At 37.1% G+C, this 26,021-nt stretch overlaps 1 protein-coding gene across 2 annotated transcripts in view; it reads left to right on the top strand.

The window, feature by feature from the left end:
* The window catches only part of UGGT1 (UDP-glucose glycoprotein glucosyltransferase 1), a 111,051-nt gene that overhangs the window by 17,889 nt on the left and 67,141 nt on the right, over window positions 1-26,021 (top strand). For both annotated transcript variants that reach the window (XM_019968868.2, XM_019968860.2), the window contains exons 6-17: window positions 129-303; window positions 1,646-1,742; window positions 2,596-2,674; window positions 4,639-4,739; window positions 5,413-5,512; window positions 6,798-6,858; window positions 11,020-11,111; window positions 12,298-12,448; window positions 15,136-15,255; window positions 16,487-16,572; window positions 20,985-21,120; window positions 23,524-23,655. In XM_019968868.2, the coding sequence (XP_019824427.2) occupies window positions 129-303; window positions 1,646-1,742; window positions 2,596-2,674; window positions 4,639-4,739; window positions 5,413-5,512; window positions 6,798-6,858; window positions 11,020-11,111; window positions 12,298-12,448; window positions 15,136-15,255; window positions 16,487-16,572; window positions 20,985-21,120; window positions 23,524-23,655 (1,330 nt within the window). The remainder of the gene's footprint in view (window positions 1-128; window positions 304-1,645; window positions 1,743-2,595; window positions 2,675-4,638; window positions 4,740-5,412; window positions 5,513-6,797; window positions 6,859-11,019; window positions 11,112-12,297; window positions 12,449-15,135; window positions 15,256-16,486; window positions 16,573-20,984; window positions 21,121-23,523; window positions 23,656-26,021) is intronic.

The following is a 26,021-nucleotide window of genomic DNA, read 5'->3' as shown; positions in this document are numbered from 1 at the left end:
AATTTTCTATTAAGATGCGTATAATCTTTACTTAAATTATCCTTGCTGTAGCTTCATTTTGTACTGTTTTTAACGTTTAAAAACTTTTTTAAAGTTAACAGTCTTAAGCTTTTAATATTTATTTTCAGACCAAAACCTTTATTGTTCAAAGGAGATCACAGATACCCCTCATCTAATCCTGAAAGCTCAGTGGTTATTTTCTACTCTGAGATTGGCTCTGAGGAGTTTTATAATTTCCACCGACAACTTATTTCAAAAAGCAATGCAGGCAAAATAAATTACATATTCAGACATTATGTATCAGTAAGTATTGACTTGTTTTATAACTGTTTTAAATGTTAATTTGCCCATGAAAACCTTAGCCCTTAAGCTAATAATTTTCCCCTTTATAAAATGACTTGAACTACTTCTTTGGAAACTGTGGTACTTTCATCAGATCTGTTATTTATACTTTGCTTGCCTTACTGAAGAAGTATAAACAATTATGCTTTAAAAATGACTATATAAAGTTATGCTTTAAAATTTTAAAATAAAATTATGCTTTAAAAATAGCTTCCCAGGTGGTTCAGTGCTAAAGAATCCGTTTGCCAAGCAGGAGATGCAGGTTTGATCCCTGGATCAGGAAGATCCCCCGGAGAAGCAAATGGCAACCCACTCCAGTATTCTTGCCTGGAAAATCCTATGGGCAGAGAAGCCTGGTGGGCTACAGTCCACGGGGTCACAAAGAGTCAGACACAACTTAGCAATTAAACAACACCAGTATAAAATTTACGTTCTATTTCAAAATGAACCATGCAAATTATATTTAATTTCATCCAGATTTAATATGGGCATCATACCATGAAACTGATTCTTGAATTCAGCTCCTTTCTAAACCCTTTTTTTTTTCCCTCCTTTTTGGAATTTTTCATTTGATAGAAGGAGGAGAATGTCTAAAGAGATAAAATCTAGCTGAATGGGTTTGAAATTAAGGTTTTCAAACTTTGTGTAGCTTTTAGCATTTAAAATATTTATATGTAAAGATCATTAGCCTTTAAAGTCTCTTTGTCATATTGAGCTCAGTAAATACTGTTAAGTCCATGTGGAATAAAAATTTTAAAGGAAAACTTACATGAGCAGAAGCAGATTTGTCAGTATCCAGTTTTTGACCCTGTCCCACTATGCTCTATTGCTGGTATTAAAAGGCCATCCTCATTTAGGATGATGGTAAGCCTGTGACATTTGGTCAGCCCAAACCCTACCTGAAGACATTTAAATTCATTAAAAAATGTACACACACATTTACACACATGGTCTCAACAAAGCACTTCAAGGTTTGAAACCTTACCAGTTTTCAACCCTATGTAGGTACAGAACTTCTTTGTTATTTTCTCCATTTCTTCGTATGGTTTGGTGACCATTAGGCTTTCCACTATGCCTTCATCCAGTTTTGTTTCTCCCTTGGAATTTCGGTTCTCACACTTGTGGCGGGATCCACAATCTAAGGATTCCCATAGAAGTTAAAGCGTATCATGAGTGCCTAATCCTAGGTGATGACTGCATGACATTAATGTGGTTGCACTCTGTATGCCATGGTGCATTAAGAGCTAGGTGGTCATGATGGCGTGGGAGCTCGGTGGTGATGGAATGCTTGCTCTGTCTGCAGAACCCCAGGAAGGAGCCTGTTTACCTCTCTGGCTACGGTGTGGAGTTGGCCATTAAGAGCACCGAGTACAAGGCCAAGGATGATACTCAGGTGAAAGGTGAATTTGTAAATTAAGACCAACGCGTTTTCTTTAGATACGACAAGTTAAAGGGGAATTTTTTTCTTTAATGAAAAAGAATACGTTTAGGAGAATGATGAAGCTGTGTTTAAATCTTGGTTCTGTTATATTCGAGTTGGGTGACAAATTCTGTAGGTCCTAATTTTTTACTCTGTAGAGCGTGGTTAATGATATATGCCTTTTTAAGTATTTGTAAGGAGAAAATAAGATGTATAGGTAAAAAAATTTTACAAAGTTTTTGATAAAATAAAGTTCAGTAAGTAGTGGCTACTGTTATTGATAATAAGTAGCTCACTAATAGTAATTAACTTGTGATCCAATATGAAATCTTGAACTATTATGTAATTAACAGTTTAATTTTTTGTTGTTGTTATTTTCTGACTTGAAACAGTTTATTATGGCTACTTCTTGTTGTAATATGCTAGGGTTTTGAATTTCAGCAAGGTTTATGTGTACTCTTTTTATATCTTTTGCTTTATTTTAAAGGTAAAAATGATTGATTTTGGTACATGGAAGGTAGCCTAGTACTTCATCATTTTGTTCTCAATAATTATATCTAGGATTAAGTTGCCTAGTCACAAATTCCTCAGAATTTTGATATTGAAATACCTGTTATTCTTAATTTTGAAGTATTTAAATGTAAAAATTTTCAAAGTTCAAGGAAAAATACATTCTTACTTTATCCAGGAACACAGGATATATCAAAAACACATTTATAAATGCTATTTTAGTTTCAGGTATTTTAAAATGTTTTCTTATATTTTTCAAATTTTATGAAGTTATTATTTTTATATTCTGAATGATTAGACATGTAATTGCTGTGCTTTTGTAGGAACTGAAGTTAACACCACAGTGATTGGTGAAAGTGATCCTATTGATGAAGTTCAAGGGTTTCTCTTTGGAAAGTTAAGGTATGTATATTCTTTTAACTCTTTAGGCTTAGCATTGTAAGAATCATCTTTCTCATTACTATATCTCCTGTTTCTCAAGAGTACTTTACATATGTATTCTGATATGAGAAGATGACAATTTAGTTTCTAGTATGTTTATGATTTTTAGTAATTCTGAAGCACATTATTCTTACATGATACTATGACTGCCTCCTATGGCTTAAGTTGATTTCCCTTTTTGGACCTTGTAGTTGATGGTATTAAAGTTACATTCCACTTTTTGATTCACATAGTAGGAGAAATCTAATAATTTTATGTAATCTTTTCCTGAGAAAATCAAGTGTATTTTAACTTAAAGAGGTTATAGCTATTTTTTTTTTTTGCTTGTTTTTTGTCTCTTTAAAAAAAATTATTGAAGTATAGTTGATTTACAGTGTTGTGTTTATAGCTATTTACTTATGCTCAGCATAGTTTGAAAAATTGCAAAAGAGTTATAATAGGTATGGAGGATTTTATATGTTCAGTTGAAATACATTTTATTGCAATTTGATTTCTATGAAAGAAGATAGAAAATGGCTTTTTGAAGAAAATTTCATTAACGTTTTTTTTTCATTAACTGTTTTATGAAAGCATCTTAGAATTTTTTACCTGAAAAATCTTCTTAGCTCTTATTTTAAATGTTGTAGCTATTTCTGATATGACTTCTCATTGTTCTGAGCCCTGAATTCTGCTCAGGGCTCAGGGAAATCTTAATTAGGACATCTATGGTGTGCTTTTTAAAAAAATAGAAATAGTATATGTAGATGTAGTTTCATACACTTTAGCTTTAACATTTGGTTGAGTAAAATGGTGTAACTAAAGTTTAGCAGAGATGATTTCGTGTGGAGTGACTGCACAGACTGAGTTCATCCTGTGCGTATGTACGTTTCTTTGTGCTGAACGCCAATTATGGCCTCATTAGTATGCAGTCAGGGTCCATTTTTATTGCATCCAGATTTCCATAATTCCTTTTCATAGTCACGTTTTATGTTTGTTTTTTGGATAGCATTATGATTTCATGTATTTACAGCATAGTATTGTGTAGAATATTGAAGACATTTTCCTTTATGGACATTCAGAATAGTTATTTAGCTATTTAAAGTAATTGACCCATTTTAAGACACTTCTATCATGAAGAAAAGTTTGTAATAACTCGAATGTATTGGTTGGATGGTGAGTGATCTGAGTAAATGTTTTACTTTTGGCATGTTGTATTTAAGAAATTTTGAGTTATAATATTTAAAAACAATTAGTCTATTCCATCTGTGTTTCTAATTTAAATGATGTATGTCTGACTTTGAAAATTTGTTTTACTAACTTTAAATAGAATGCACTATATTTTGAGATAGAACTAAGAAAAATCCAATTATTTTGGAAAGCTTGAATTAGATTCACGTGAGTAAAGGATTTACGGGCAGGTATTGAAAGAAATTCATTTTGGGACCGGCAGCATGGTATTTCCAGTTTTATTTTGAGAAATTAAAAAGATTCAGGAAAGGAGAATAATATACCCACGTACTCACCACTCAAAATTGATTGTTGCTATCATACTTGCTTTTCTGTATGAAAAAACTGTGAATTGAGTTTTTTTCCCTTCAACATAATGCCTTCTTTTCCTTAAAGAAAGAAAAGAAGAAACAAGTTGAGTAAAACACAGTGAATAGCGTTGAGGTCCTCTCTCTTCCATACTCTCAGTCCCACTCCTCTCCATCCCCTCAGAGAGAGAAGCACTATTGTAGGGATGCATTTTTAAAACTGTGTTAGTTTTTAAATGAACTTATTGATTTTTTTTAAGAAAAGTAGTTATACTTTAATATTTTTCCTATATTGTAGGATTTTTTCTATTACATAGAGGGAAAAGTCATGAAGATAAATTTGAGGTCAACTTCTAAATGCTTTGGGAAAGAAAAGACACATGAAAGGAATTGATTTTGTGTTTCTTTCAGAGACCTGCACCCTGACCTGAAGGGACAGTTGAAAGAACTCAGAAAGCATCTCGTTGAGAGCACCAATGAAATGGCACCTTTAAAAGTCTGGCAGTTGCAAGGTAATAAAAATGTAGAAGAATCGTTCTAAATTTTATGGTGTTAAAAAAGTTAGAATTTGTATTTGTTCATATTTATTCACAGATTTTAAGGGTTGTGTGATTTATTATGATTTATCAGAAATGGAAGGAAGTCCTTTTGTAGACAGATAACACTTAGCAGAATAATATATATGTATGGAAGAGTACCAGATCTTTCTGTCTTTGCCCAGATGTGTTAGTTTGTAAAACTAGAAACAAGCTTGTCAGAATCTTTGTGTTTCTATATGTACACATTTATTAAACAGTTGGATGCTGAAGGCATCTCAGTATGGCAGGATGTGCTCTTGGTCCAAAGAACTGTATGTCAAAGTTTTTTTCGCAAGATAATTTACTAAAATCTTTTGCTATACTTTGTGATATGTTGTAAATTCAGAAGAAGGAAAAGGATTTGGGATGGATTAATCCTGTGCTGAATGTGTTTGTATGTACCCTAGTGTTTATGCCGGCAGATTGAGGAACGGCTACAGTAAACACTCTAGGGGCCTGTGAATTGAGTAAAACCTGGACACGCTCTGAAATGGTGGCATTCTAAGGCATTCTTAATTACTAAGAAAATAATGGGAAATCAATGTTTTTTCCTATTTCTCATTGTGTTAGATTAATACACTTCAACTTCTGTTTGACGTTGTTGCAGATCTAAGTTTTCAGACTGCTGCACGGATCTTGGCTGCACCTGTTGAGTTAGCTCTCGTGATTATGAAGGATCTCAGTCAAAACTTTCCCACCAAAGCCAGGTAACACAGAGTAATACAGTTTTGAGGCAGTCTTCTTTTTAACACATGTCTAATTATGTCCATGCTTACGCCATGTTGAAGCCACTAAATTATGAAAATGCTTAGAAAATTAAAGTTCTGTTGCTACTAGTGCTGTACTACTAATGGTACCATCTTTTCAGGAAGGCACCCTTGCATTGTGTGGTTGAGGAGAGTAACTGCAAATAATCACGTTCCTCAGCAATAAAACAGAAGTAACAGTACCTGCCTTTCAGGATTAGATGAGTTAACAAAATTTAACGTATGCAGACGTAACTAATCTAGGGTCTAGTGTGGACTCTAGTGCTTTTCTTCCTAAACAGTTTCATATATATCGTTTTAATCAGTCTTGATGAAGGAAATGAATTATAGAGGCTGACTGATAAAGGTTTGTCAGTCACTGATATAGTGACTGATTAAGGTTTTGAATGCAGCTTTTCTGCATTGCTTTCAGTTGTATAAAGGTCCTCTACTTCTCATAAATATGAGGCAAACTTGTTTTAAAAGCCACATTTTCAGAAACTTAAATGATTGTCAGTCCTTTACTTGAGTAATTGAATGAGGTGTTTTAACTGAAATGCTTTTGTAAATAAATTTGTTTACTTGTTTAGTCTTGGAAAACACTTAGACAGGACTTAAAAATCATGTAGTACATCCTTATTGAGTCGTGTGTGCTGTTGACATGTGTGTGCGAAGTTGCTTCAGTTGTGTCTGATTCTTTGTGACCTTGTGGACTGTAGCCCACCAGGCTTCTCTGTCCATGGGGATTTTCCAGGCAAGAATACTGGAGTGGGTTGCCATGCCCTCCTCCAAGGGATTGAACCTGATCTCTTATGTATCCTGTATTAGGAGGTGGGTTCTTTACTACTAGCGGCACCCGGGAAGCCCTGTTGAAGACATACATATGCTTAAAAAGGTTGAGGAGTCTGTAGCCTTAACTTATTTAACATTATCCTTTTATTCTATGAGCTGTAGAGATGATATATAGGAATAGAGTTGCATATATTTAACTAAGTTCCTGGAAATAACTGCACTTCCATTAAAATCAGCTATTACTATTACTTTCCCTTGGTTTTCTATCTTATGATAATGAACAAATATACACGTCTGAGAGGAGAAATTTATTTTATCAGTTGTAAAGGTTTAGAGTTTTTTCCATTTAGTTTTTTTTGTAATTTATTGAACAGTGTGTTGTTTCATATAGGGAAATTGAAGTCATGTATATCAAATACTAAACCAATCACTGATAATGTTTTTCTTTCCTTAGAGCAATAACAAAAACAGCTGTGACTTCAGAACTTAGAGCTGAAGTGGAAGAGAATCAGAAGGTACTAACCAATGGAAAATAGTAGCCTTTCTATTTTGTATTATATCTTTAAAGATGCACAAATGTGAGTTAAATCAGTGACGTTTAATGGTTTTACTGTTTTATTAAAGATGATATTTTGATTCATTTGTAGAATCTTTTTTATACTTTCCGTTTTTAATCACAGTTAAATATGAATATAACTCAAAGCATCAAATAATGTTATCAGTTTCTTTAGAAAAATAACATCCCCCCTAACATGTCCCACTCCCTGTGTATCCCCCTTCCCAGAAGCATCTGCTTTCAAATCCTGATTTGTTTTGATATTTATCTCCAGATTCTAGCAAGCTTAAATTGGTACTTTCTCATTTTCCAGTCTCATGTATTGGCTTCTGTTACAATGGTGAGGTTTAACTTTCTTTCACTGCGCTGCCTCTCCTCCCACTGTCTACCAGTACTTCATACTGGCACTGTCCCCGTCTCTCTACTGTCCCTTTAGTTTTGTCATGATTATATCGGTTTTGATCCGCTTCACTGTGGACTGGTGGTTCTTTGTGTCTAGTGTTGTGCTGTGCTTAGTTGCTCAGTAATGCTCGACTCTTTGCGACCCCATTGATTGTAGCCCACCAGGCTCCTCTCTCCATGGGGATTCTTCAAGCAAGAATACTGGAGTGGGTTGCCATGCCCTCCTCTCTTTATGTCTAGTACGTATCAATTATCCTGGGACCTTCCTTTAACCTCTTTTGTTGGATCTCCTATCTCTTGGATATCTATCCATGTCTTCTTTGATTTTGGTTTACTCCCTTATTTCGGTGCAGCAAATCATTCTTCATGAGAAGGGTTGTGTGTGAGGTAAATTCTAAGAAATCGGTTTTCCTTTTTTTTTTTTTCTTGACCGTGCTGTGTTGCATGGATCTCAGTACCCTGACAAGGGATCGAACCCGCACCTCCTGCAATGAAAGGGCAGAGTCTTAACCACTGGACCGTCAGGGAAGTCCCTTCTGTTTCTGTTTTTATCAGGAGCTTGGCTGGGTATAGAATTCTAGGTTGGAAATTATTTAGAAGTTTGAAGGAATTTTGGTTTCCATTATGGCTTTTGAGAAGTCTGAAGCCTTTATATGCTGTTGTGTTTTTGTTTTTTTTGAATCATAGGATCTTTTCTTTGACCCTAGTAATCTGAAATTTCACAGTGATAATGCCAAGAAGGGCAATGCCAAAGAATGTTTAAACTACCATAAAACTGCACTCATTTCACATGCTAGCAAGGTTATGATCAAAATCCTTCAAGCTAGGCTTCAGCAGTACATGAATTGATAACTTTCAGATGTACATGCTGGGTTTAGAAAAGGCAGAGGAACAAGAGATCAATTTGCTAACATTGTTTGATCATGGAGAAAGCAGGGGAATTCCAGAAAAACATCTGCTTTATTGGCTGCATTAAAGCCTTTGACTGTGTAGGTCACAAAAAACTGCAAAGTTCTTAGATGAGAATACCAGGTCACCTGACCTGTCTCCTGAGAAACCTGTATGCAGGTCAATAAGCAGCAGAACCAGATGTGCAACAACTGACTGGTTAAAAATTGGGAAAGGAGTACATATTGTCACCCGGCTTATTTAAGTTGTATGCAGAGTACACCATGGGAAACGCTGGTCTGGATGAATCCCAAGCTGGGAGTTAAGATTTCTGGGAGAAATATCAGGGTCCTTAGATAGGCAGATGGTACCAGTCTGATGGAAGAAAGTGAAGAGAAACTAAAGAGCCCCATGCAAAGGGTGAAAGAGGAGAGGGAAAAAGCTGGCTTGAAACTCAACATTCAAAAATCTAAGGTCATGGCGTCAAGTCCCATCACTTCATGGCAAATAGAAGGGGGAAAACTGGAACAGTGACAGATTTTATTTTCTTGGACTCCAAAGTCACTGTGGATGGTGATTGCAGGCATGGAATTAAAAGATGCTTATTCCTTGGAAGGAAAGCTATAACAAACGTAGATAGCATATTCAAAAGCAGAAACATCACTTTGCCAACAAGGGTCCGTATAGTCAAAGCTATGGTTTTTCCAGTAGTCATGTACAGATGTGAGAGTTGGACCATAAAGAAGGCTGAGTGCTGAAGAATTGATGCTTTGGAACTGTGGTGCTAGAGAAGCCTCTTGAGAGTCCCTTGGACAGAAAGGAGATCAAACCAGTCCATCCTAAAGGAAATTAACCTTGAATATTCATTGGAAGGACTGATGGTAAAGCTGAAGCTCCAGTACTTTGGCCCCCTAATGCAAAGGACATTGGAAAAGACCCTGATGCTGGGAAAGATTGAAGGCAAAAGGAGAAGAGGGTGGCAGAGGATGAGATGGTTAGATGACATCATTGACTCAATGAACATTATTCTGAGCAAACTCTGAAATAGTAGAGGATGGAGGAGCCTAATGTGCTGCAGTCCATGGAGGTGCAAAGAGTTGGACATGAATTAGCAACTGAACGACAACAAGGCCTTTTAAAAAAGTCTGTACTTTTTAGTGGTTGGTGAACCCTTTAAATCTGGAAAATCATTTCCTTTAGTTTTGGGAAATTTTCTGGACTTATTTCTTTGCATTTGGTCTTTTTGGTTTCTCTTTTCTGTTTTTCTAGAACTCCTGTTTACTCTTAATATGTTATACCTTCTTGACTTGTTTGACCTAATTAAAAATCTTTTATTTCTTGTTTTCTAGTTCATTTGCTTTTATTTTTAAACTTTCTGGGATGGATTTTCAGACCATTTGTTGAGATTCTTTTCTTTAGTTGACAGATTTTTAACTTACAAGGGTTATTGGATTCTTCTTTTTATGGTGTTACTTTTCTGAAGATATCCGTGGTTCATGTGTGTGTTTTCTTCTCTTTTCATAGTCTGTTTCCTTTTAAGTTGCCTTTCTGTTTGTCTTAGCCTCTTGTCTTAAATGTTGGAGGCTTTCCTGAGATACCTGGTGATCTCTCACTAACTGCTTGTATTGGAGAGCAAGGCAATAAAAAACCGATTGAAAGCCCTGAGAATGCAGCTCTGTGACTGTAGGCTAAGCTGATATGGCCATTTCTTAGGGCACTCCCGTGACAGATCTTTAAACTTTTCGTCTTAAGCTGGGTAGTCTCCAGAAAAGGATCTTCTCATCTTCTGCCTGGCAGGGTTGTTGAAGCCCAGTAGAGCAGAGCATTTGATAGCTTCCACTCGGTCACCTGTTTTCAGCATGGGATCCCCATGTTGTGTTTCATTTCTCATAGATCCCAGTCAGTCTTTCCCACAGTCACAGGGTGCTGTGTTCACAGCCTTGGAGTGAGCAGATGTGGAGTTTTCCTTTCCCATGTAAAAATTTCTGATTCTCATTGATGGAGTTTTCTATTATCTACCCTTCTCTTGCTTATTATTTATCTTCTGAGGGCAAAGAAGCAAAAGCTGTGGCTTCTGCATTGTTTTGTTTTATGTTTTTCCCACATAGTGCTAGATCTTAGAGTTCATTTCTCTTGGTCCACTGACTGCGGGGTCATGAAGGGAGCTCAGTGGTCCCTGCTGCTCACTCCCAGCCCTGGGAGAGCTTAGGGATCCAAGTTCTGTCCCTAGCATCTGATTTGTTTCTTTCCTTCTCTATTGTGTGGTGTCTAATATACGATTAACAGTGCTGGTTTCCTTGGAGAGAAAGAATTGAATGGAAAAGATAGAAGTCAATAGAAGCTATGATACGGCATCAAAGCAGTGTTTCCGGTGGGTTAGGCAGTTCTGAAGGCTGCAGGGGCTGTGGGGTCGTGTGTGTTCCACCATGACTGTGGGCATCAGTTGGAGGGCCCCTTAAAGGCCAGGCCTTAGAGAGCGTGGGTGCATATAGGTGCCACCCTTAGCTCAGCGACTCAGTTTCTTGGTATGCCTTGGTTTGGAGGTTTAAGGGAGGTATAGGGTTTTGAAACCCTTTTGAATCAGATCCCTGGACTTCATCCAGAAGGCCAGCTGTTAGTGACTGCTGGCTCAACCTTGACTAGCATCACAGACAGGCAAGGGTATCAGAAAGGTAAATCTCAGCACTTGGCTTATTGAATACCCTCCCTACCCCAACATTGTAGGAAACACTGTAATGATCATTGTCAATATTTGTACATAAAGCCAGAAACGTGGAAATTTTTGTTAAACATTCTCTTCCTACTCCTTAATCAATTTTTCATATTTCAGTATTTCAAGGGAACTTTAGGGTTACAGCCTGGAGATTCAGCACTATTCATCAATGGACTTCATATTGATTTAGAGACACAAGATATATTCAGGTATGGATAAATATTTTTCACTCTGATAAGTTTTCATAATGTGTGGCTCCTTGTGATATGTCCAGACTGTTGTTCCTCCTTGATGTGACATGCTGCAAAACCTGATGACTCATCAGCCCAGTGAGTGCGTTTAGGTAGTCCATATTCTGGCTGGGATGGGCAGAATGATACTTGGCCATTTTTTATCATAATGTACATCTGATACCTTGGACATTTAAGGTCCAAGTGTCTATTATTTGAATAGCTATCTTTTTGTTAAAATGTGGTTTAGGATTAAATTTCTCTAAATTGTCCCCATGAATTTTGGGGTGGGTGGATGTGGAAGACAAGTGGAATTCTGATTTTTTCTTTGAAATTAAAAGTGACATAGTTGACACTAAGGCTTTATAATAGTGAAAACAAAAGCTATGGTTGGTTAATGCTTCAGAAGAAACAGCTTCCACAGTAAGATACTTTTCACATTAATTTAATTTAGCTTTTATGTGCACACACTGCTTTCAGACCTAGTAAAAAATTGGTAAAGAACACATTAAAAGCTGCCCTCATTTTTACTTCATATTAAAAAAACCTTTAATTTTCCATACTATTACAAACTGTGTACTAGCTTTTTGTAAACAGTTTTCAATAATGCAGAGATAAAGGAACTAAACAGTGAAGTCTCATTGTGTTTCATCTTATTTAATCTTCCTTACCCTGCAAACCTTTTAAGTTGGATGTGAATTCCTCCACACCTTTTTCTATGATCATATGTGTGTGGGCCTTTTGGGAATTGATACTGATATTGAAACACATATTATTTAGTGTATTTTTTGGTGTTACTAAATTATTTTCAGATAGTTATAGATTCATGTGCAATTATAAGAAATATCACAGGAAGATTACTTTAGTGTTTTTAAAAACATACAGTGTAAAATCCAGATTTAGGATTATTTCATCCTCAAATTGTGTGTGTGTGTAGTTAATCTCTACACAATGTATACATTGGTAAGTATAAATAAATATCAACCAAGAAGCAAGTCTTACCCACTCTGTTCTGCATATTTGGACAAAATGAACCAAGGGAAGAACCTCCTCTTTTGACTTCTCAACTACTGTGAAGGGGCATAGAGTTTGAACTGATGAATTTTTTCATGGTGAGAAATTTTTTTTAGGGCCCTTTTTCCTAAATACTGTTTTTTTCCCCCAGTCTGTTTGATATATTGAGGAATGAAGCTCGGGTGATGGAGGGTCTACATAGACTGGGAATAGAAGGCCTTTCTCTGCATAATGTCTTGAAACTGAATATACAGCCCTCTGAGGCCGACTATGGAGTAGACATCAGGAGCCCTGCTATTTCGGTAGGTATTCCGTGAGTGTCCAGGGGGTGATCTGGCCAATTATTTTATTATGGAATTCGCATTTGTCTTCTATGAAAGATAAGTTATTCCTGTCATCTCTTTCATTGGCATCAAAGATTTGCAACAACTGCTTATATGGCATATGTGTATATAATAAAGTAGGCTCTTAAATGCTCCAGAAAGTTGAGTCATTTGGTTTAATGTGGTTAAGACAGTGATTTTTCGAATTTTATATCTCCTTAGGAATCAGCTGAGCACCTCTTTGGAAAGTGTTTAGTTTTTTTAGTTGTGTGATACTCTTGTGTGATTTTGTTTAAAAATATTATTTTAGCTACCAAGCCTCTTTAAGAAAAGACTGATATTTTATACTGAATGACTTATAGAGATGAATACCTGCTATATGATGTCTCTGGGCCTTTGTCTCCTCAGATATGAGAGACTAGAGGGCTCGGAGCTGCCTGGGTAGTTGTGGTGACAGTGACACAGGTGGTGAGATGCACCTGCACCTTTCGCTCTCCAGGCCCTTTCTCTCGGTGTCTGTCCTGCATTTATTTTAGGGAAATTTTTTGGAAAGGGGAGTAATACAGAATGTAGATGTTTCCTACTTGAATTCTCACTTGGTGTTACAACTGTTATGTGGATGAATACTGTTATGTGATTTGTTTTTCTGTAGAATTTTTTTCATTACAGAGTAAAGCTTTGACATAATTAACAATCATAGGACCCATTGCCATACTTGCTAAATGTTAGTTTAATCATTTCATGTTTTCTTGGAAGAAAAAAACGTTTCGGTGAAAGCCCTCTTTATATCTCTTCCTAGTTCCACCCCTCTCCTCCCTGCGGGTAATTCATCTTTTGAAGTGGGCATGTATCCCTCCTGTCACTTATTTGATCATTTTCTTCCCTGTCATATGTTTTTAAAATTTTTTAAAATGCCATATCTCAGTATCCTTCATCAAATTTTTAAAAAATGAGTTACTCAACAATTTTTTCAAGACTTACCTACTTGATACATAAAGGTCTAGTTTATCATATCATGTTTTATATTCTTCTAATTTTTAAAAAATACCTTTTATAAATTCACAATGTGGAATTTAAGAAATACAAAAGATTGTGTATTGAAAAAACTCTTAACCGAGCTGTCCAGTTTTTCTTCCTAGAAGCAACTGCTGCTGCTGCTGCTGCTAAGTTGCTTCAGTCGTGTCCGACTCTATGTGACCCCATAGACGGCAGCCCACCAGGCTTCCCCGTCCCTGGGATTCTCCAGGCAAGAACACTGGAGTGGATTGCCATTTCCTTCTCCAGTGCATCAAAGTGAAAAGTGAAAGTGAAGTCGCTCAGTCGTATCCGACTCTTAGCGACCCCATGGACTGCAGCCTACCAGGCTCCTCCGTCCATGGGATTTTCCAGGCAAGAGTACTGGAGTGGGCCTAGAAGCAACAGGCTTTATCAATTCATTGTATATCCTTCCAGAAATACTCTTTATGTACATGAACAAAATATTATTCACATACTTTCCCACCCTGCTATTTGTTCAGATATTATGTACCATTTAATTCATTCATTTTTTATGAATATTTAGTTGTTTCTAATTCTTTGCTGTTTTGAGCAGTATTGTTATGGCCCTTTTGTACCTCTCTTTGTACAATTTAATATTTAATATTTAAATTTAAATTTGAGAATTTAATATTCGGGATCGATACCTAGAGCTGCAGTACTTAGCGGTAGGATAGTAGCAAAAGTTTCATCTTTGAAGTGGAGTGAGGTGAAAGTTGCTCAGTCATGTCCAACTTCTTGCGACCCCATGGACTCTCTCCAAGCCAGAATACCGGAGTGGGTAGCCTTGTGGGGTAAATACCTGGAGCTGCAGTACTTCGTGGTAGAATAGTAACAAAAGTTTCATCTTTAGTAGGTCATTTTCTCCAAAGTGACTGTTGCAGACTTCAGAATTGGATGAAAATGCCCACTGTTCTATATTTTTGCCTATTCTCGGATATTGACAATATGAGTGAAATTACATTGTGCTTAGTTTATATTTCTTGGATTACTAGTGAAGGTGTGTATCTTTGCTTGTGTTAATTGCCCATTTAAAATTCCTCTATAAATTCCTTATTCATATTTTTGACTCATTTCTATTTCTCATATGTTCTTTGCCTTTTTAAATTGATATGTTAGATTTCTGTAGATATTCTTGACACTAGTCCTTTATTCATTTTGTAAGTTGCAAATACCTTCTTATATTTTGTGGCTTGTGTTTTAGTCACTTTTTAAAAAAAAAAAATATTCATTGATTTATTTTTGGCTGTGCTGAGTCTTCATTGCTGCATGTGGTCTTTCTGCCGAGAGCAGGGCTGCCTCCTAGTTGCCGTGTGTGGGCGTCTCCTTGCAGCGGCTTCTCTTGTTGCGGGGCACAGGCTGTACGCTTGTGGGCTTCAGCAGTTGTGGCACATAGGCTTAGTTGGCTCACAGCATGTGGGATCTTCCTGGACCAGAGATCGAACCTGTGCTCTCTGCACTGGGGACATTACCGCTGGACCACAGGGAAGTCCTAGTTACTCATTTGTCTACTTTGAAAATGGTCTTTTCACGACGTGATTATTCTTGAAATAAAGTCTTACTGTTATTTTTGCAAATTTCACTGGTGGTAACTAAAGTATATACACCATGTTGTGTTCTTTTTTTTGTAGTGGATCAACAACCTGGAAGTTGATAGCAGATACAATTCGTGGCCTTCTAGCCTACAAGAATTGCTTCGCCCCACCTTTCCTGGTGTAATCCGACAGATCAGGAAGAACTTGCACAACATGGTAAGTGAAGCTTCTTGTTGCTGGACCATGATCTCTATTTCTTCCTTGCATTCTTCCTTTTCTCTCGTATCTATAGTGTTCGAGTCTCTCCTTTACTAGTTGCTTCTCTGCCTCGCTTCCGCCCTGCACTAATACCACTAAATATGTTTTTTTTCTAGCTCTGTGTTCAAATTGAAAGGGTTTGGAAATGTATTCATTGTAGGGCTGTGAAATGTCTGTGTATAAGGGATGCTCCTCATCTTTAACCTGAAGGTTTAGATTGTCTTGAGTTTTAAGATAGTTTTCCTTTTTCACTCAGAAGATAAATATATCTTTTGTTTTTCTTGAATAGCTTAATCCCTAAAATTTGATAGTTCAGTTTATTCTCTTAAATAAATCTTTGCCAGCTCCTACTTTTTATCCTTATTCCACTGCTTTAGAAAGACAGAGGTTCTTAGTTGGCCCTCTTTCCCCATCTCATGTCTTTCTCTTCCCTCATGTAGCTCCTGCAGAGATGGGGCAGGTGAGGGCTGAAGTTGGCTTCCTGAGAACTTTTCTGGGAAACAATCTTTTACACTTCGGTCACTCTTTTGAAACCCCCCTTTTTCCCTTCCTAGTCAAAATTTCAGTCTTTTTTTTTTCTTGGCATATGAAATAATTTATTAAATGAGAACTTTATTTGATTCAATGAGATGGCTATTATTTTTTTTATTCAATTTTATTTTATTTTATTATTTTTTTAAATTTTATTTTATTTTTAAACTTTACAATATTGTATTCGTTTTTCCAAATATCGAAATGAATCCACCACAGGTATACCTGTGTTCCCCATCCTGAACCCTCCTCCCTCCCCATAAAGCACACCATGAGAGCTTAATACATGATACCTATTACTGTGGTCTAAAAATTGGGTTCTATCCTTTGAAATGAATACCCAAGAAGCTAATCTCTGTTTTCTAAAGTGGAAGAATTAATAAAATATGTATTGTTAAGTAGTGAAGGATAGGAATAAGGTATCTGGATGTAGTTTTCATGTTAGCATAAGATCATGACAAAATCATTTAGTCTTTGAGTACCATGTTCTTTGAATACAGAGGGAGGGTAACTGCTATTTGTATAATTTCTTTTTTATAAGGTTCAAAAGTAGCTGGAGGAAAATGGCCAACCCAATAAAAAGACGTAAGGCATTTTTACTGACCCAATGGCATTTGAATGAATGTCATTTCATGTTTTCCTTTCCCTCTTCCTATAGGTTTTCATAGTTGATCCTGCTCACGAAAGCACTGCAGAGTTGATTAACACAGCTGAGATGTTCCTCAGTAATCATATACCACTAAGGTAACATCATTGTTGATTTGATAATATAACATTTAGTTGAGGTTTTGTTTGTCATTCTTAAATGCAAATCTGGTACTACTGAACTTTAGGATAATTAATTGTGGGGATCATTAATTACAGTTTTATCTTTAGCTCAGTATGAAGCCAGTGTATTTTGGGGTAGAGAACTTGATTCTTAATGAATAGAATCTTACTGTCATTGAGTTATTAGTAAATAGCCCATGTAAAATTAGCATGTGATCTCAGTTTATTTTCCAATTGAAGGGAATTTTCCTACACAAGTGTCCACATCACAAAGCCTACTTCCACTTTTGGCAGAGATAAGAAGCTTTGCCAAGAACTTTTGTTAGACTCAGAACTAAATGTATACATAGCTTTTTGTAGATGCAAACAGACACATTTATTTCACTAAATAGATTTTACCAAATCTACCAACAGAGTATTTAAATGGCTGAGTTTCCACTATGCCTTTTAAGAACAATGTTTTAAGACTTTACATATAAAGGTTAAGGTATTTTCACTCACATTCTAGATAATATCTGATAGTTTTATGAGTTGATAAAATTTGAATTCTTAGAAAACAAGAAAATTAAGAAGAAAAGAGCTCTTCAGTTAACAAATGTTATTGTGTATTCCATACTTAGCACTGAGCTAAGTGCTGTGAGTGGTATATAAGGCACATTTCTACCCTCTTGGAAAAAGTACAGCGCCTACTTCCTGTAAGATAATTGGTTAAGTGCTGAGTGATATCCTTACTAGTTATAAGTTCTTTGGAATTTCAGGGAAACAAAAGACTATAGATGGATATTTGGGAAGGACAAAGGTTTCATGGCAAAGTTGGATTTAAGTAGACTTTGAAGAAAAAGGTGGGTTTTCATTGACGGAAAAGCAGAGGTTTTGAGTTTAATGCAATTTTTAATGTAAACATGAATACTATCTGCCTCAGGGGCGGATTACAGCCAGAGCTATGTTTGATTAAAAGGGAAATATAAGAGTAGTCATGTATGGATGTGAGAGTTAGAGTATAAAGAAAGCTGAGCACCAAAGAATTGATGCTTTTGAACTGTGGTGTTGGAGAAGACTCTTGAGAGTCCCTTGGATAGCAGGGAGATCCAACCAGTCCATCCTAAAGGAAATCAATCCTGAATATTCATTGGAAGGACTGATGCTGAAGCTGAAACTCCAGTACTTTGGCCACCTGATGTGAAGAACTGACTCATTAAAGACCCTGATGCTAGGAAAGATTGAGGGTGGGAGGAGAAGGGAACATCAGAGGATGAGATGGTTGGATGGCATCACTGACTCAATGGACATGAGTTTGAGTAAACTCTGGGAGTTGGTGATGGACAGGGAGGCCTGGTGTGCTGCAGTTATGGGGTTGCAGAGTTGGACACAGCTGAGTGACTGAACTGACTGATAAGAGCAAAAAGAAGTTGGCTCATGGCACACAGTTCAGTTCAGTCGCTCAGTTGTATCCAACTCTTTGCGACCCCATGAATTGCAGCATGCCAGACCTCCCTGTCCATCACCAACTCTTGGAGTTCACTCAGACTCACGTCCATCGAGTCGGTGATGCCATCCAGCCATCTCATCCTCTGTCGTCCCCTTCTCCTCCTGCCCCCAATCCCTCCCAGCATCAGAGTCTTTTCCAATGAGTAGGCACTAGTTAAACATTTACTGAATTGTTTTGAGAGATAGGAGCAAGAAATGTGGCCTTCGGATTGCAAGGGTAGATAAGAAGAAGGCACTGGCCTCATAGGCATGTTGTGAACAACTGGGGGAAAGGCAGACCAGCAGTTGTTTTCCTTTGTTGCTTTGATGTGGTGGCTGGGTTGTTGGCAGTTTAATGAGGAGAGGAGAGAACATACTGAGAGCCTTCTTGCTGGTCCTTGATGAGGGACCGGGCCTGGAAGAACCTGAAGTCTGAATTTTGGAAGTTAGTTAACAGAACGACTCTGATGCCCTTTTTAGAAATTGAATACCTGGGAAAGGGAAGTATTGATACTTTGTGAGGAGATAATTAGGTTCTCTCCCTTATTTTTATTTTCATAAAAATAATATTTAGGTCATTTCTGCGTGGAGCTCACTCATGTGATTTCTGTCATAAAAGAGATTTAAAAAAAAAAAACAAAGACAATTTTTAATCTGAAAACAAACCCTCTCAACCACCTTATCTTTGGATACACAAATTTTCCATGTATATTCTGAGAGTATGATGTTTGAAATATGTTCATATTTTCTTCTGTTTAAGCTATACTTAAAAAAAATGAATAGACTTTGTATTTTTTAGAGCAGTGTTGATTATTGAACTGATGCTGCTGCATTCTTATTAACAGAAGTCCATAGTTTACATCCGGGTTCACTGTTTGTGTTGTGCATGTTGGGAATTTTGACAAATGTATAATGACATTTTCCGCCATTATTTTGCAGCAGTATCATAGATTAGTTTCACTGCCCTAAAAATCTCTTGTGTGTCACCTATTCGTTCCTCCCTACCTCTCTCCCAGCCCCTGCCCACACACGGTCTTGTTACTGTCTCTGTAGTTTTTGTCTTTTCCCGAATCATAATGTGTGTAACATTTTCAGATTGGCTTCTTTCACTTAGCAGTGCGGTTTGCTTTTAAGTTTTATCCACGCCTTTTTGTGACTTGATACCTCATTTCTTTTTATCACTGAGTAATATTCCATTATATGGATGTCTTATAGTTTTTCGGTCCATTTGCATGTTAACAAACATCTTTGTTGTTTCCAGGTTAGGGCAGTTATGAATAAAACTGCTACAAGTATCTGTGTGCAGGTTTTTGTATGGATATAAGTTTTCATTGCATTTTAGTAAATACTAAGTGTGATTGCTTTATCTTACGGTAAAAGTGTGTTTAGTGTTTTGAGAAACTGCCACATTATGTTTGAAGTGGTCGTATCATTTCACATTCTCACCAGCAACAGATGAGGGTTCCTATTGCTCCACATCCTTTCCAAAATTTTGTGTTTTGGGTTGTACCCTTTCTCATAGGTGTGTGGTGGTATTTCATTATGGTTTCAATGTGAAATTCCCTAATGACGGTGATTTTGAGCATCTTTTTTTTTAAAAAAACAATTCTTAAATAAATGATTTATTTAGTGTTGCCCGCACTGGGTCTTTGTTGCTGCACCCTGTCTCTCTCTCTTTCTTTATTTTTTTTCCCGTCTTTCTTTAGCTGTGGCAAGCGGGGGCCACTTTGTAGCTGTGGTGCGTGGGTTTGTCCGTGCGGTGGGCTGTCTTGCTGTGGGACACTGGCTCTGGTGCATGGGCTCAGTAGCTGTGGTGCGAGGGCTTGGTTGTCCTGTGGCACGTGGCATCTTCCCTCCCCAGGGATCAAACCTCTGTCCCCTGCACTGACAGGTGAATTCCTAACTGCTGGGCCACCACGGAAATCCTTGAATGTCTTGTAATATGCTTTTTTGCTGACTGTATGTCTTGTTTGGTGAGGTGCTTGTTCAGATCTTTTGCCCAGTTTAACTTTTTAAAAATTATTAGTTTTAAGAGCTCTTAGCATATTCTGCATATCAGTCCTTTATCAGATATGTGTTCCGCACAGATTTTCAGCTAGTCTGTGGCTTGTCTTCAGTCTCCTAGCAGTGTCTTTTGCAGAACAGAAATTTTTAATTTAAATGAAGTCCAGCATACCCAGTTCTTTTTGTTGTGGGTCATGCTTTTGGGGTTAGACCCAAGAAGTTATTGCCAAACCCAGGATCACCTCATTTTATCCTGTGTTATTTTCCACGAGTTTTACAATTTTTTGTGTTTTACATTTATGTCTGTAATCCATTTTAGTTAAAGACTGGCTGTTCTTCATTGCTTTTGCTCTGAGATGGAGTCTAGCGGCCTATCGCCAGTGCACATTTTTTTGGCCAGTCTGTAAATGTGTGATGGTGTTTCTTTGTGGTTTGTTCCTTTAAGTTTTAAAATGTAATTAACTTTGGGTATAGCTTTTTACTTAAGGACAGTAGTAAAAATTTTAATGCTTTCCATTTGCCTATAATACTCATATCGCTGGGGTGAAATCTCGAAATCCACCACACCTGTGTATATTTTCACGTTCTGAGAATTTTCACTTCTCCTAATTTTGATTTAAAAACAGAACGAAATCTCTATCTAAAACTATAGCAATACCTTATATGTCAGTGATGGTCTCATTTCATGATCTTGAAATGAGATCTTGGAATGAAACTTGCTTCAATAGTTATAGTCTAAGCCACCTTTGGGAACTTGCTTTTTTTATACTTAAGTGATGAATACCTTTGCCAACCATGTTAGAGAATGACGGTGACGTGAACTGTGTTTTGTAAGACAAAGCCTTTGCTTTTTTGACTGGTTGCATTCTTTGAGATGTTTCATTTGCTTCTTTTTGCTCACCCCTTTCTCCCCCCAGACTTGGTTTAATCTTTGTGGTTAACGACTCTGAAGATGTTGATGGGATGCAAGATGCTGGAGTGGCTATTCTGAGAGCATATAACTATGTTGCACAAGAAGTGGATGATTATCATGCCTTCCAAATTCTGACACATGTATGTTTTTGTTCAAAATGGTGAATAATTTCTAAAAATCTAAGTTACTGTCAGAAACAGTATGTGGTAAGGGGATTCTATATTTCTGGAAAGAGAACCAGGTAAAGTATTCACAAACTTTATGCATTTTATATGTTAGGAATTGCCTTTATTGATACACTAATGTTAATAATAGATTGTTGAGATTTCAGCTAAGATTCCTTAGATACTAATTCCTTAGATACTAAATACATTAATATATCTTAGTCTTCTGCCTTTTGACAATTTGAAATCACTGATTAATGCCTTTTGGTAACTGTGATGTTCTCTACTTGTTTAAAAAACTTTACTCTTTTTTAAGACCATCATGATATTTTCATTAGGGATACATTTAATATTCAAGTCATAAAATTCTTATTATCTGTTTTCTCTATTTTTAACTGGAAATTCTCAAATGTTCTGAATTATATATATGTATTTTGAGATACTTGCTCAAGTTCAAACAGAGAATTCTCCTTGTTTTTTTTTTTCTATTTTTGAGTATTAAAAGCTTATAAGTAGTAGTTGTTTTGTTTACAAATTAGTGTTAATTATTTAAAAAACTTCTGTTTTACCTGTAATCATGGTGGCAGCCTGCTGTTTATTATCCTTGTCTTGTTTATTGTTTAGAGATTCAGTCAGAGGCTTTTTTTTTTATTAATTGAGTGTTCCTTTATTTATTTGGCCAGCCTTTATTAAAGATGCACTCTTTACAAAGAAGTGTAAGCTTTCCCCCATCCTCCGACTCCTTACCATCTACTGGGGGACACCTCCACAGAGATGATGTGGTTCTGTGTAGCACCACTGGCTACAGCAGCATGAGGACCTCACTCTACGTGGAGTGAGGGTGTTCTTGTGGAGTGTCGAGTTGTCTCAGCTCTGCATAGTTGAACAAACAAGGAGTCAGTGAACAGTGACTGCAGATCAGAGGTAGTGACTCCAAGTTGTTAGTGTGACTTGAACAGAATATTGTGAGCACAGAGTGGAGCAGGGAACCTGGTCAAAGAGCCTGGGCTGCGTAACGGGTATCTGCTAAGTCGCTTCAGTGGTGTCCGACTCTGTGTGACCCCATGGACGGCAGCCCACCAGGCTCTGCTGTCCCTGGGATTCTCCAGGCAAGAACACTGGAGTGGGTTGCCATGGCCCTCTCCAATGCATGAAAGTGAAAAGTGAAAGTGAAGTCACTCAGTCGTGTCCGACTCTTCGCGACCCCATGGACTGCAGCCTACTAGGCTCCTCCACCCATGGGATTTTCCAGGCAAGAGTACTGGAGTGGGGTGCCACTGCCTTCTAGAGTTAAACTCCAGTCCAACTGAAAAACCTCATTGTGATGCGTATATGGAGGTGGATCTGATGAAGGCTGAGAAAGTGGCACGGGTACTAGTTGATGAGCTGTTGCTGTGACCTCTGTAAGAAACAAGGGTGGACTCAGGATTAGCAGCAGGCTGTGGAGAGTGAAACAGGTTCATGTGAAGTTACTGAGGATGAGGGTTTTAAAGTCTGCTTTTTAAAGTTTTTTCCTCTTATAGCTATGTGTATGAGGGAAAGGATAGTGAGTTTTCTTTTTCTTTTTAGTCACAAAAGGAAAAAAATTATGTTTGTTATTAAAATTTTTTAAAAACAGTATTGATGTGTCAGTTAAAAATCTCTTCTCCCCTCTCCTTAATTCTGCTCCCTAAAGGCAGCCACTGTTAAAAGCTTGCTTAGTATATCCTTCCTGTGCTTAACTGTGTATGCACAGACACAGTTTTGTTGTTTGTTTTGTGTCTGCCTTTTACAAACAGGGATTATGCCGTACATATTTTGAAACTCTTTTCCCCTTAAACATCATGGACATGAATTCTTATTTCAAGGATTACTTATAAGTATTCAGATTTAAAAAAAATTAACAGATTTTTGTGTTTTGGACTTTTAATGTGTGAGTATGAACTGACTATTTTACGAATATATAGTTTCTAACATAAGAAGGCATAAGGAAGTAATACAGAAAAGGGAGAATTGCTAATATGTCCCATTTGCCCTTTAAGAGAAATAGCTACTTTAAAGCAGTTGGTTTTCACCACTTCTGTTTTACCTGTAATCATGGTGGCAGCCTGCTGTTTATTATGCTTGTTTTGTTTATAGTTTAGAGATTCAGTCAGAGGCTTTTTTTTTAATTAATTGAGTGTTCCTTTATTTATTTGGCCAGCCTTTATTAAAGATGCACCCTTTACAAAGATGTGTACAAAGACAGGCTTTCCCCTGTCCTCTGACACCTTACGATCTATTGGGGGATGCCTCCACAGAGAGGCCTTTTTTTCCTCTGCATTCTGGAATCTTTTTTAATAAGTACTCTGAAATTTGGATTTGAAAGTGTAGTTGGTTACTTGGTTTTTCTTTCTTTAGATGTATAACAAAGTAAGGACTGGAGAAAGAGTGAAAGTTGAACACGTGGTCACTGTCCTGGAGAAGAAATATCCATATGTGGAAGTGAATAGCATTTTGGGAATTGACTCTGCATATGATCAGAATCGAAAGGTAAATGTTCTCTGGTGTTTCTCATCTGACTGCAACACTATGCTTTCCTTACCTCCCCTTATTATTGAAAGTGAAAGTCACTCAATCTCTCTGACTCTTTGCGACCCCATGGAGTATACAGTCCATGGAATTCTCTAGGCCAGAATACTGGAGTGGGTAGCCTTTCCCTTCTCCAGGGTGTCTTCCCAACCCAGGGATCGAACCCAGGTCTCCTGCATTGCAGGTGGATTCTTTACCAGCTGAGCCACCAGGGAAGCCCAAGAATACTGGAGTGGGTAGCCTATCCCTTCTCCAGTGGATCTTCCCGACCTAGGCATTGAACCAGGATCTCCTGCATTGCAGGCGGATTGTTTACCAATTGAGCTATCAGGATTTCTATTAATATAGGTGGTGGTGGTGAAATATTTAGATACTTAGCATTTAAAAAATTTAGAAACTAGATCACTCTTTTATCTTAGCAAGTATAGTTTATTTGTCAATTTTGTGAAGGTATCACTGATCTTTAACTGGTCTATTAGCTATTAAATTGAAAAATAATTTATCTTTATTATGCAGTGGTAGTACTTATGTGATGTGTGTTCCAGATAAAAGCTGTTGGAAGTATATGATGTATGCTTGTGAGGGTATGATGTATAGCCTAATGCGTCATGTATTAATTGTTTAGGCTAAAGGTGGAAATGCAGTAAGAAATATAATCAACAGAATGGCAAAGTCTGATAATAAAGATGTAGGGAAATATTTTAAAATCTTTATTTAAAGATAATAATGAGACAAGTAAATACAGTGAAGGACCTTTATTGCAAACAGTAACATGGTGGTTTATTGAAAATAAGTGTTGAGGCAAGGAATCGAAATACATTTCTGAAACAATTTAAAACAGTAAGAGTATATTTATTTACCAACTTTTTTCATTTCTTTGAATGAAAGACAAGACATTTGATTCATCTGCTTGAGATCTGAGCTATCATTTCATTAGAAACCATACTGATACTGAATGCATTGTTTATAATTGGTCTTTTGTCTGAGTACAGAATCCTAGATTCTATAATTTCCCTCTCAAGTCTTATGCACACCAAATTCAGCACCAGTTGTTTTTAGCCTTTCGCTTTTTTGTTTTTCTCATCATTCGGTTTATTTTCATTTCCTCCCTTCCTCTCCTTTAGCTTAACATCGATTTATAACATTATAGAAGTTTCTTGTGTACAACATTTAATTTCTACTTTTGTATCCCCTACAACTTGCTCACCAAAAATCTAGGTTCTGTCCATCACTATACAGTTAGTTGAGCCTATTTAGTCATTTCTTCCTCTCCAGTATCCACTACTTTGTTACATGTTTGTTTTGTTTGGTTTGTTCATTTATTTTGTTTTGCTTGTTTATTAGCTTTTTATATTTCACATATAAGTGAAATCCTGTGGTATTTGTCCTTTTCCATCTGATTTATTTCACTTAGCTTATTAACTTCAGGGTCCATCCATGTGGTCACAGATGGCAAGATTTCATCTTTGTATGGTTGAGTAGCAGACTGAGCGACTTCACTTTCACTTTCATGCATTGGAGAAGGAAATGGCAGCCTGCTCCAGTGTTCTTGCCTGGAGAATCCCAGGGACGGGGGAGCCTGGTGGGCTGCCGTCTGTGGGGTCGTACAGAGTCGGACACGACTGAAGCGACTTAGCAGCAGCAGCAGCAGTCTATAGTATGTGTGTATATATCTCATATCTTTATCCATTCATCTGTTGGTGGACACTTGGGTTGTTTCTGTATCTTGGCCGTTGTAAACAGTGTCATGATGAACATAGAAGTGCATATATTGTTTTACGTTAGTATTTTCATTTTCTTTGGATAAATTACCAGGAGTAGAATTATTGAATCATATGGTAGTTCTATTCTTAACTTTTCTGAGGAATCTCCATACTGTTTTTCATAGTGGCTGCCCCAATTTACATTCCGACAGTGCAGGAGGATTCCCTTTCCTCCACATCAGTTCAGTTCAGTTCAGTTGCTCAGTCGTGTCTGACTCTTTGCCACCCCATGGACTGTAGCACACCAGGCATCCCTGTCCATCACCAACTCCTGGAGTTTACCCAAACTCATCTCCATTGAGTCAGTGATACCATCCAACCATCTCACATACTTACCAGCATTTTTTGTTGTCTGTCTTTTTTACAGTAGTCATTTTGGCAAGTGTGAAGTGATAGCTCACTGTGCTTTTGATTTGTATTCCATAATGATTAGTGATATTGAACATCTTTTCATGCGCCTGTTGGCCATCTGTATGTCTTTGGAAAATGTCTATTCAGGTCTCTGCTTATTTTTTAATCAGGTTGTTTTTGTTGTTGGTGGTGGTGTTTTGAGTGGTTTGAGAT

This window comes from Bos indicus, chromosome 2 (assembly GCF_029378745.1).
Source record: "Bos indicus isolate NIAB-ARS_2022 breed Sahiwal x Tharparkar chromosome 2, NIAB-ARS_B.indTharparkar_mat_pri_1.0, whole genome shotgun sequence".
In the NCBI taxonomy this organism is placed as follows: Eukaryota; Metazoa; Chordata; class Mammalia; order Artiodactyla; family Bovidae; genus Bos; species Bos indicus.
Note: the sequence above shows the minus strand (reverse complement) of the source record. Positions and strands in the feature narration are given on the sequence as shown.